General features: G+C 41.3%; 1 protein-coding gene across 1 annotated transcript in view; it reads left to right on the forward strand.

The window, feature by feature from the left end:
• MYO9A (myosin IXA) overlaps positions 1 to 12,641 on the forward strand; it is a 140,497-nt gene that overhangs the window by 35,299 nt on the left and 92,557 nt on the right. The window contains exons 4-8 of the mRNA XM_062501128.1: positions 156 to 255; positions 2,943 to 2,999; positions 4,454 to 4,456; positions 6,836 to 6,933; positions 8,906 to 9,032. Coding sequence (XP_062357112.1) covers positions 156 to 255; positions 2,943 to 2,999; positions 4,454 to 4,456; positions 6,836 to 6,933; positions 8,906 to 9,032 — 385 coding nt within the window. The remainder of the gene's footprint in view (positions 1 to 155; positions 256 to 2,942; positions 3,000 to 4,453; positions 4,457 to 6,835; positions 6,934 to 8,905; positions 9,033 to 12,641) is intronic.

Here is a 12,641-nt window from a genome sequence, read left to right on the forward strand (position 1 = left end):
TCCATCCCTGCACAGCAGGTAAGGGCCTGCTCTAAACAGTGTCAGACCCTGAGCTTGAGAGCTGGAAAATCAGGTTGGGAGGTTTCCAAGCGCCTCTGCTCAGTGCTGCTGCTCATTTTCGAGTCTAACAGCTTTTGTTTTTCATTTGTCACCAGGAACTACCATGTATTTTATTACCTCCTGGCAGGAGCCAGCGAGGAGGAGAGATCAGCATTTCACCTGAAGCAGCCAGAGGAATACCATTACCTTAACCAGGTGGGAGTACTATACAGGAATACAATCCATGGTCTTGCCTTTTCTTCTGCTGATATTTAATGCTAACAAAGAAGAGATGTGGAGTAGTAAAAGTGGGGTTTTTTAAAGGTGTGGAGTAGTAAAAGTTGGTTTTAATGGTTTATAGGAAGTCTTCCATCATTGGAATAGTTCTGCATTAACAATCTCAACACCTGTTAGTGTTTCAGGGAAAACATAATCAGTGTTTTCTGTAGCTGGGATATGTTAAATAAATATATTGGGTTTTTGATTGCTGGAGGGAGAAAAATGTCAGAATTTCTTGCTCTCTGTGCGCATGTCATTTACTCATGATTATCTGTCATCTGAGCAGGAGAAAAGGGGAAAACATGGCATCCTGGGATATAACATCTTGCATGAGGAAGTCCTAATTCAGTAGCTTCTGGCTGGCTTTTAGCACAACCCTTTGACTTAACAGTAGAACAAGTCTAATATAACTAAAACCACAGCAGCCATTGAAAATCTGGGAATTAATGGTGGAGAGGTGTTACCAACAGCCAAATAAACTTGGTTTACATGATGATAATTTTATAATAAACTGATTTACTTCAGGTATTTAGGCAGTTATGCAGTGACTCTTGCAAGCAGGGACTTCAAAAAGACCAAAAAGAAGAGGAATATGTGGAAGAGGAGTTAAGTTACATGTTGATTTTAACTAATTGCAATTTTCTTGGTGCTGAAACACGAGGAACAATAAAGAGTGATTTAAGCCCTAAACTGGAGAGAAACTTGGACCCACTGCCCAACCCAAATAGCCTTTAGTCTTGTTAGAAATAGAACTTCACTTGGGAATAGCTCTCAATTACCAGGGACTTTTTAAGGATGTTTTTAAAGCAGGCAGTCAACACCAAAAATCCATTGTATATTAATGACTCCCACACACCCATCACAGGATTGGGAAATATTCCCAAGTGAGGAACACTCCGAGGGCTGGAGGCTCTCTTTGCTGGAGTCTCTGTGCCTCAGGTGTTGGTTGGAGAACATGGTGTGATCTCCAGCACCATCTGTGCCACAGTTTTTCAGTGGGAAGATGCCAAGATGCAATGTTTTGTCACATTCCCAGGTTTTGTTGGGGCATCTAGTAATTTTCTGTTAGTTGAAAACATTGCTTTTAATTACAGTCCTTTTCTTTTACATAGCAGTTTAAGAGCATTTCTATTTAAAGGAAAATCAGAAATCTAATGGCACGTAGTGTGAGGAACCAGTAGGAATATTATAATTTAGGGTGAAATGTGTATTTTGATCTAAATTAAGGTGCTGTGGGGCAAGTAAGCTGGAGAAGGCTGCTAAGATCAGTCCAGTGGATCAGGGAAGCAGACTCTGGACTTCCCTGAGCGCAGTGTACAGACAGTAATGACACTCTGAGTTTTTGGGAGGTTTTTAAATATTTGTTTCATAATTAGGATTAGAGTTTTAACACTGACAGCTATGGAAAAACAGTGCCTTTAGATGTGGTCTGGGCATGGTTTCACATGAAAGCCATCTGACAGTGCAGCAGCAGCTCTTCCCTGCCCTGAAGGAGAAAGAAAGAGAAAAATAAGGAGAAAAAGGATAAAATGGAGAGTAGAGAAATGGAACAGGAAACTTGGGAAACATTTAAGAGAAAAATTTTAAAATGACCCTTGAACATTTGCAGTCTCTTCTCAAGTGTGTCCTGGAGAAAACCCTGCCTTTTTAAAAGGAAAAAGAACCAGCTCAGACATGAAGCAAAGTGCTTTACTGAAAATTAAATATTCATATAGAGAATCCATAAAATACTGAACCATGCCCCTCAAGTGAAGGAGTGCCTCAGTCCTGAAGCAGACTTTACTTTCCTCCTCCCAGGTTCCTCAGCTCTTGCTCTGTTATGCAAAAGAAACAGGGAGTTTGCTTTGCAGATGAGAAATAATCTGTTCAGGTACTTTTCCAAAATCTGCTCTGTAAATGCAGGGAGCAGATTGAAAATAAAGATTTCAATTTATTTTTAAATGCAAGTTTATTCAAAATATCCCCTGAGTATGGGGGACTTTTCCATCTCTCCCCCAGTGGCAGGTGCACCCACTGCTGCACACCCTGCAGCTCACTGAATATTTTCTGTGCCGGTTGTTAACTTTCATTCATTTTTAAATCAGTCATTTGCAGGTTTAGATCCTTATTTTCAGCTCCTCAGGAACTCCAGAGCAGTCTCTCTCCCTCTTGGGACTGGTTGCTGACACATGCTTTGACTTTTCTCAACTCCCATCTCTGTCTGATTGGAAGAAGACACAATTTCCTAAAAAGCTTTGGAGTGTTGCTTGGAGAATCTCACTTTTGCTGCGCTTGTGTTTGTCTGGAGCAGAGGTTGAGAGTACAAACAAACCAAATCTGTTCTTCACTGGGATTTTGGGATCAGTGGTTCTTCAGCTCCAGAAAAACCAAGGGTTTCCCCAGCTCTGTAAGACAAGAAAAGGTTTTAGTATCCATTTAGGATTATTGCTGAGAGGTCCTCGCTGATACACTGTGAGCAGGAACCAGCCCCAGGAATGCAAACGCATCGTAAATCTTCCCTTAAAACAAATAAAACCAGGGAACGACTATGCAGAATAACAACAATTATTTTCCTGGTTAGGGAGCAGGTCATCGAGGTGATTTGGGGTGGGAACACCACTTAACCCACTCTGCCTTGCTTTCAGATGACAAAGAAACCCCTCAGACAGAGCTGGGATGATTATTGCTATGACTCGGAGCCGGTCAGTACAAGAACCTGCCTCTTCCTTGTTGCTGGTGCAGGGCTGCTCTCACTTGAGTGTTTTAGGGACACAAAGAAAGCCAAATCCAATGAAATTTAACCCATTAACCACCCTTTGCCCTGCAGTGATGTTGCTTGTGGCAGTGAAGGTTGTTTTTTTTTTTTCCCTTGCCTTTTTATGGTTCCTTCCATCTGGAAAGCTTCTTCAGCAGTTGGAGATGGTCAGCTCTCTGCAGTCATCTCAGTTTTAGAAAACTAAATTCCTTCCTGATGGAATACGTGATGATTTGTGGAAATTGCAATGCGGCAGCAATGTGAAAACAGAAATTCCATTCCAATAAAACAGCAAATCAGTGTCTTGAAGCCCCAAGAGGTGCATCAGTTCATGCTGGTTGTAGTGGTGTATCTGCTCTCCAGCTTCTAGGAAAAAAAACCAGACAAACTCAAAAACATCCCTCCAGCCATCTGTGAGAAATTCAAACCTGATATTGTTCAAATTGTAAAAACAATTCCTTCTCCAAAAATACTTCTGCTGACATGATCATCCTTTCCAAATGGATCACCCCAGAAAAGGGAATGGTGAAGCTTTTCCCCCTTCCCCAGCTCCTCCTGTGCCACTGACATGGCCTGGGTGTCTCATGGTGCTCCCCATGGGTGTGTCCTGCATGTGGAAGCATGTTTTGCATCAGCTGCTTGTCCTTCCTGCTAGTTTTCCCATGTGCTTGATGATTGCCAAAGTCTTGCTGATTCATCTGGAAGAGTAAGAGGTGATCTGGGAAGGAGCTGGGATTTACTCAGGCTAAACGAGTGTCTTAACAGCAACATTTTCCTGCAGATCCTTAGGAGGGGAGGAGGCAATTGCCCTCACAAGGTTAAAAATATTGAATATTGGATTGGCATCCTTAATCCATCAGCATCCTTAGGGGTTGTGCAGGAGCAGGGAGTGATGAGCAGATGCTGTTCTAGACCTTAATACCCTTTAGAAGTTGGAAAGCCCTCAATTGCTTTGGGAATGGGCTGGGACGATTTGCTGAAGGAATTAAAACTAAAACAACCCCGAAATTTAGTACCTTCTCCTGGCATGACCAAGAACACCCTGCCAGCCTGGGGGCTGCCGTGTCTGTGTCCTTATTCTGTGCAAGAAAACCACGTGTCATTACCTATTGGCTGTTTATTTGCTAATTTATTTAGGATAATTTTACTTGTGATCATTTTCTGTGACACTCCTGGTAAGTCACATCTTGGCTTCAGTTGATGATTCACTCTTAAGCCTGCCCTGGGTTTCTCCCCATACCCATGGACTCAACCTGCTGCAGACACCAAATTTATAAAGAAACTCTTGTTTTATCCTCTTCAAATTTTCCATGGAAATCCATGGATTGCTTCCATGTGACTATAGGAAGCAGGGGACTCACTTTTGCTGGGAAACTAATTGCTCTAGCAGGATATTAACAGCAAGTTAGGTCTGTGGGGATGGACTTCGTGATGCTTGTCTGCTCTAATATCGAGGACACTTCTCTATTTTATAATTATCCTTCATTTATCATCCATTAGGAAGCGGTGCCGTGCTGGAACACTGCAGAGAGCATCTGCTTTTAAGTAGAGAATTTGCTAAAAGTCTTGCCATGCGGATTAATGAGTCGGGCAATTGTTATGTAAATCGTTAATTAAATTGCCTTCGGCGTAGACTGTGCTACTTCGGAGCTGTCCGGGGTATTTTGCTGTTGACTCACGACTTAATTTTGGAGGAATGATGCCAGAAAATGAAAAATGTCTCCTGGAACGTGGAGTGCCACTAAAAGCATCACTTGGTGTCTTTAAAAAAAAAGCTTTAACCCAGCCCAATTTTACAGGTTCGTGGGTGTGGTGTTGTCGTGCCAGGTCCAGGTCCTGCCAGAACAAGGATGGGACATTGTGCTGAGTTCTCAGTTTAAGTGCAGTGGCTGAGGAAGCCAGGGTTGGAGCTTAGGAGGGACAAGATGTTATCCTGAGGTTTTATGGTGTGGATGATGAGTGCTGGTGCCTGTGATGTCCCTGCTCTTGGTGATGCCATTGGTGTGTTCCTTTGGATGGCTCTGGAACAGGGTCATTTCCCATGCCCTCCTAATGGAAGGTGAAAATGCTCTTTTCTAATGACTGTTTCCTAAAACAGGAAGGCATTTTCTCCTGGAATTTCAATCCCTGCCTTCATCGATGCCGTGCATGGTTTTAAATGGTTTTACTGTACAACAGCTCTAAATTCACTTTGCCCGTGGAGCGTTAACTTGTCCCTGAGGACAATTGATAAAAAAATTTCGATTTTCTGGTCCAATTGCATTGCTCTGGCTTTTAGTGCAGTTGTGTGGGAGTCTCCTGTGTTGCAATAAATATTTTAAATATGTAAACAAGGTAATAAATAATAATAATAATAATACCAACATTTGAATAGATAAACAATATAAATAAATAAATATATATTAAATAACAGTTTTCCACTCTTGATTGTAACTATGGCTGTAATGATGCTCTCGAGTGGGATGAAGAAGTTTGTTGATACGGTTGTGAGGCTTTAAATGCTGTAACACACAAAGCTGATACTATAAAATAACTTCATACTGTATATTTTGTATTTATGATTAATTTTCTATACTATCAGTGAGTACAGGTGGCTTCTCAATGATTTACATAGCCCTCTTTAAGTCAGACTTTCCTAATTCTTTGTGTAAAAGTTTTTGCACATTTGCTTGAGTGATGTTCACACAAGCAATAATGATGATGTTCAGGAAATGATCAAGATAAGCTATGTGCTATTGATCAAATTAAATGATCAAATTAAACTAAATAATTCCAACTGCAGCTACAATTTTTATTTGTATTATTTTAATAAACTTTTTATAGAATTTTATAGAATTTTTATTTATATTTGCTTACACTTGGATTAACTTTTTGAAAGTCTCTAATTACTTGTAGAAGGTCTTGATTTAAATGTTAGTAAAATACTCTGAGGTTTAAAAAAGTATGATATTGTGTGATGCACAGTAATCTAATTTTGATTCATAGATGGGTAGTTTTTATAGGCAGCAGTGGGTAGAATATTAAATATAGGCTAGGAAGGCAGGGAGAAGAATAAAAAAGTCCATGGGAGGCTTACAGTGAGCCAAAGCAGGAGAAATTTGGCATTAATAGTCTATATATTCATTTAAAGAGCATTTCTGTTCCCTGAATATTGGTGCAGAACAACTTTGGTTGGGTCTGGAATGTCACTGGATTTTTCTGAACGTCTGTGACGATATCAAGGAAAAACTAAACTTTTTCAGGCACACAAGCCTCCAAGAAATATAACATCCTGGACTCCAAATTCTCCCAGTTTTGAAATAACTTCTTGGTAGTTCAAATAAAAGTTACTGAAAAATATATTTAAAGCTTTTCCTTTCCCACACAGGATTTAATGCACCTATCTTTTGCATGAAGTTATCTGAATTCTATTTAAAAACGGAATTTCCCTCTTTAGTTATGGGGCTGAATGTGGAACAAACTGCTTGTAAATGTGGAACAGATTACACCTTGTTGTTATTTCCCATCCTTTTTGTGTATGAGGTGTCCCACACTGACCAGCTCTCACCGTACCGTTGGAATGGGGTGGCTCACCTCTTACCTTAGAGCTTAAACCTGGGAAACAAGGATGTATCTCCAGAAAACATTAGCCAAAAGATGTTGTATTTCCAGTGCCAGGTTGGAAATGTTGCTGATAAAAGACCTGGAGATGACTCGGTGATATTTACGGAGCGCTGACTTGGCCATCTGGACCTGCTCTGGTGTTAATTTGTGTCAGTGCTTCCTCTGTGTTTGATCCAACAGGATTGTTTCTCCGTGGAAGGGGAGGATCTGAAGCACGACTTCGAGCGGCTGCAGCTCGCCATGGAGATGGTGGGGTTTCTGCCCAAGACACGCAGACAGTGAGTTTCTTTTCCATTTTAATAGCTTGGAGATTATCCTGGTTAACGTCACCTCCGTTGGCACGACGTTGTCCGGAGGCGACGTGGCTGCCCCATCCCCTTCCCACGCCAGGTTGGAGTGGGCTTGGAGCAGTCTGGTCTGGTGGAACGTGTCCTTTCCCCCTGGCAGGATGGAGCCAGATGAATTTAAGGTCCCTTCCGACCCAAACCATTCTGTGATTCCACGATCATTGCTGTACTTAACGATTCTCTTCATGCAAATGGAGCGTTGGCAGAAGTTGACATCTTGAAGTATTTCTGAAGTGTTCATGAATAATCACGCCTCACTCTGCAAGTCATGAATCCAGAGCTTGGTTTAATCAGAAGTCCTCATTATCCCTCATCAAACTTAACCCTTTGCATGCAATTCTAGGTCTGTAGACTCATTTCCAACTGGCCTTTTTCACTAATTCACAGGACATGCTGGTTTGAAAACTTATGCTGGGTTGCAGCACCCCTGACACCATGGAATTAGAGGGTTCATAAGGGTCATTTCCAACCAAACTCACAAAATAATCCCTCCTGTGTTGATTTTTGGCTTGAAAGGCTTGAGTAGGTTGGGAAGAGCTTGGCATAAAAAATTGCCTCAAAGATAATTTCACAGAGCTGAAAAATTTCGGAAGCTCATCCTCACTTGTAACAAATCAATTATGAAATTAAAACTGCTTTTTCTCTATCTTCCCCACACACGTGGATAAACCCAAGGATTCAGACTTGTGTGAATATGTTCTGTGTCAGAGGCTGCTTCATCAGGTTTCAGGACGAGGTTTGTCTAAAGCCTGTTGAGGGATTTAATTGCCTGAGCAAAGCAATCAGAAAGTGTCAGGACTGAGCAGGGTCGGGTGAGGCAGTAAATTCTCACTTCTGATTTACTGTGCAATGATTTTTCTTGGCACACAAGTTGCTCCTGCTAAATTTTGCATGTCAGAAATAAAGTGAATTCTTCACTACACAAGCAGATTTATTTTGCTTGACATTATACAACTGCAGCACAAAGAAGGAACCACCTTCAGCTGAGATATAGGAAGGATGTTTTAAATACTACTATACTTTTAAAAGTAATTTCTTCATAGCAAAACATGGGGTTTCACCTTTGTGGAAACAGAGAAGAGAAATTTTTATAAATTTGCATCCTGAAATTCACAACAGAGTCAGTATTCCTGTTTTGGAGATAAGGGTGGACTTGGAAAGGTGAAGCTGTATTGTCCAGAAAAGCTGGTGACATAACTAGGAATCATATTTTTATCTCCCAGGGGAGTGTAGAAATAGGGACAAACAGGGTTTATAGCTGAAGTCAGCCATGGCTCAGGAGCTGGGCTTGATGAGCCTTGTGGATCCCTTCCAACTGAGGATATCCTTTGAGTGTCTGATCCAGTTCTTTTTGGAGGGGAGAGTAACTTAAAAATGTCCAAATTCCCTCCAAAACAGAAAAATTGGTTGGATAAATTTACTTTAAGTGTAACATCTTTTCTTTGCCTCAGTTGCTTAGATATTATAAAAGCATTTATGCTGTTTTGTACAGTCTTTTATTCCTGGCTGGGACTAGATCCAAAAAGGTGGCAAAAACACGTGTCCCAGGAGACTAAGAGGGATCACCTGCATGGCCATGCCCACTCTACCCCTTAATTTAGGCAATTGTTTGATAAATATTTAATCTGGATATCAAGATTACTGGAGGGTTGCTATTTTTCTTACAACATGGGCTGCAATTTTGTAACTATGGGTATGATATGTTAAAGAATTTTCAAGAAAACTGCACAGATGCAAGTTTGGTACTTGACTAAAAGCAAATCTTTTTGATGTGAAGCAAAGTGGATGCTTTGGATTGAAAATTAGAAGAACGAGACAAAGAGAGACATGGCCCTTGGGGGTGAAATTTGCTTCTTTGTTCAATTTATGAAAAATCGAGTGAAAATGAATTCTCTTTATTTAGGATTTTCTCTCTGCTTTCTGCAATCCTGCACCTGGGGAACATCCGGTACAAAAAGAAAACCTACAGGGATGACTCCATTGATATCTGTAACCCTGAAATACTTCCCATTGTGTCAGAGCTGCTGGAGGTAAGGCTCTGCTTTCCCTCCTGAAACCTTCACACCAAATAAGCCACCCCTGATTTAGGACACAAAATACGCAGTTTATTTCCAGTTTCTCCAAAGAGTGAGTTCTTGTGCCTTTCCATTCTTATGGGCTGTTATGTTTGCCAGGGAAAAGGTACAGGAACTTTCTTTGAGAGGTTTTTAATGTAGGGTTTTTGGCCCTGCTCTTCAGCTTCAGGTTTCATTGACTGAAAATCCTGTTTCTGTGATTAAATGTGAAAGGTTGCAGGGTCTAGATGCAAAGCAAACCTGCTGTCCAGCACAGCAGTGTCTTCGATTGCCAGCCATCAGCTGGTGCTCCTCAAATCTGTTCTGAAGTCTGTCTGAGGAGCTCAGGCAGTTGTGCAGCCATTGCCCCACGTTTTGGTTCCATGCAGGCTGTAGGACGTGCTGAGCACCCTCACCGTGGTTTTTGTCCGTTGTTACCTGCCAGATTCCACAAGGGTTGGGTTTGAGATGGTGGAGGTCCGTCTCATCCCTCTAGTCCCTATTTATGGGCCTGTTAATGAGTTCTCTGGTGCATCTGTTGATGATCTGGTGTTTAGGACTTGATACTTTGGCCTCTGTGAGTGCTCTCTGAGCTCTGCTGTGCTGGTGTCCCTTGGGAAGGGTTTGTAGGTCTCCACCCAGCTGGCCCAGGCTGTGTCCAGCTCTGTAAATCGGTGCAAAAGCATTAAATAAGTTCTTAGGAGATCTGCCCTGTCAGCCCAAGCAAGCTATGAAGCTGTGGTACTTCCTTTCATGAGAAAAGTCTTGAATGAGCCAATTTGTGCTGCTGGCCTTCAGCCTTCAAGAGCTAATCTCAAAAACCTCCTGACATGGATTAAGGTGGCCAGAAGCTCCCCTTGCTGTCTCGCTTCACTTGAAATGTTTTAAACCTCTTGCAACTGAAATGTTTTTCTTGCAGTTGATTATCTTTTAATTATCAACAATTATCTTTAACCTTTTGTACTCCCTGGGTGGTCTGAAAGGTGAATTTGTGCTGATTTTATGGTCCAATCAGAAGGCAATTTGTCCTTTTGAGTACACGTGGTGCTCATCCCATTCATTCCATTAAATAACTGTTGTGTTTTCTCCCTACCTACAGAACTTGGGAATTGCCTCTCAGGGATTTTCATTGCACTTCATTAATACTTTGAAGTTAGGGAGGGGAAAGCTTCTGTAAAATATGGTCTAAGCAGCTGGATGCTCTTTGCATCTTGGCCTTGGAGATCGCAGAAATAAACAGAAGGAAAATATGAGTGGGGAGGAGAATGTTGTTGATTTTACCCTGTTCAATGTGGCCAAGTCAGTTAAGTAATTGTTTTTTTAAGAAGTTTTGGGTAAGAGAACGACTTCAAGATCTGAAAAAGTTCCAGGCTTTGGGTCTTTGCCTTTGCAAACAAACCCTTTTGCAACATCTGCACGTGGGGAGGTCGCAGGGTGGTTTTTACACATGATTATGTGAAATGAGGCATTGGCTGAGCCATGTCAGTATATCAGTGTCTTAATGCCATGGGCTAGAACAGCACCTCCAGGTAGTGTCAACAAGATGTAAAAATAAGTGAGTGTATTTATTTCCACCATTTGAAAAAAAAAGAAAACAACAACAAAAAAAAAACAAAAAACAGAACAACCAAACCACTAGGATTTGATGTAGCTGAGCAAATGGATAGATTTCTGTTCATCTTGGTGATTCTTTTTTCAAGATAAGTGAACATCTAGAACATAAAATGCTTGTTAATAAGATAGGGCCAATGCTTGCTGCATTGAGGTGGGATCTGATGAAATGCATCACTGGGTTTGGTTAAGTGGTGTTATTTGTCCCTGAAGTTGCATTTAGGTGATAATTGATCCATGGAACTGGAAGTATTTGCTGCATCCAAGTGTAAGCCTTTCAACAGACCCACTGAAATCAGCTGAAATAAAGCAAATAATCTCATTTTCAGACTTGATTTCCCTTTACAAAATGCCTCATTTCTCTTTGCAGACCTCAACAGATATTGCTGCTTATTCAGGTTTGACCCAAAGGAAAAACTGAAGGGTTCAAACAGATTGCAAACATCATTACAAAGAGCAGCCACCACTCTTTATTCATTAGTTGGCTACTTGCAACTCTCCCCATTAAGTATGAGTTCTACTCAGCCAGAGACCTAAAACACTGGTTAAAACATTTAACACTTTATATTTTGACTCATTTGGGTAATTATTTTTGTTACATTCTTTCCCCCACCCCCCCCCCCCCCCCCGGGCACTGAACAGTTTTGCTTTTCCCATTGTTGCTAAAATTATGAATTGGCTTGAAAAAGTTGTTAATCCCCTCTCCAGATCTTGGCGTTAGACACTAATAACTGAAAAATCATCTCAGAAAAAATGTGAAATGAGCTGACAAAGAGTTGAACTTCCTTCACTGTGGTCACCGGATGTTTGGTGGGACCTTCCGGAGCGCAGCAAAGGGATGGAAGAAACTGTAATCTGATGCTTTCTTATCTTGGGGGGACTTCTGGGTTGATCTTTATACTAAAATGACTCATTGGATTTGTTTAGTCAAGGATTTGACATGGAAAAGAGAAGGAAAAAATCCAACTGGAGCTGCCTTGGCTGTCTCTGAGAGCAGCCAAGAGGGGATGCAGAGGTTCTCCAGCATGGCTCTGATGGGGATGTAGCCTCCAAGGGCAGGAGGGGAACCACCAGCCTGGCTGAAATTAAAAGTTCAGGCAAAATTAGGGTCTTCTGCCACTGCAAAGGGGAATCTGGCCCGAATTCTCATGAGCTGGTTGGTTTGTGTTGGAACCTCTAATGATAACTGGGGGAATTTCCCTGATGCACCAGTTAATGCAGCACCACTGCACAACTATCCTCCCTCTGTGTAATGAGATTGCTTCATAAAATGAAGCTAATGCAGAGATTTTTTTGAAGGAATATGGGAGGAGATGATGATCTGTGATGGATTTGCTTTTTCTTAGCTATCAACAACTCCATCCAATATGTTTTTGCTTTATTAAACCATCCAGGCCAGCATTTATGGAAACTGCAGTATAGGATTTTGGCCAGACTCTGCAGATCATTGTTTCATTTACAGTAAAACCCCAATTCCTTTTTTTTTTTTTTTTTTTTTTTTTCAGGAATAGACATAGTGTGCAGATTATGTGATGCTTTTGGCAGGTTTTTCAGGGCCTTTGTTTAAACTCTGCTGAAATGCTGTGCTGGGGAGTGATGTCAAGGCTGCCTGATTAATCAAGCAGACGTGGAGTCCTGTGCAAGCACTGCAAATATCCCAGGGCCTGGGCAGAAATCATAGAGGGTTGTGCAAAACTGGGTAAAACTTTGTGTTCCTGGGGAAAAAGCTTGGAAAAGCTCATTTGTGGGCTTATTAGCAAAAATAATATGTTAGAGATTGTCTAGTTGACCTTAAAAGAGACTTTTTGTTTTCCGTTGGAACAGTAGGAACATTTTAATTGTGTGTGTTCACTAAAATGGGAAATTATTTCCATGGATGAAGAATTGAGGAAGGAGATAAATTCTGCCTTTGCTCGGTGGAGCAGTTTTGTATTCAGCTTTTAGGCTTAGGTTACCTAACCCCAGTGCAAATAA

The sequence above is a fragment of the Cinclus cinclus genome, chromosome 13, assembly GCF_963662255.1.
Source record: "Cinclus cinclus chromosome 13, bCinCin1.1, whole genome shotgun sequence".
In the NCBI taxonomy this organism is placed as follows: Eukaryota; Metazoa; Chordata; class Aves; order Passeriformes; family Cinclidae; genus Cinclus; species Cinclus cinclus.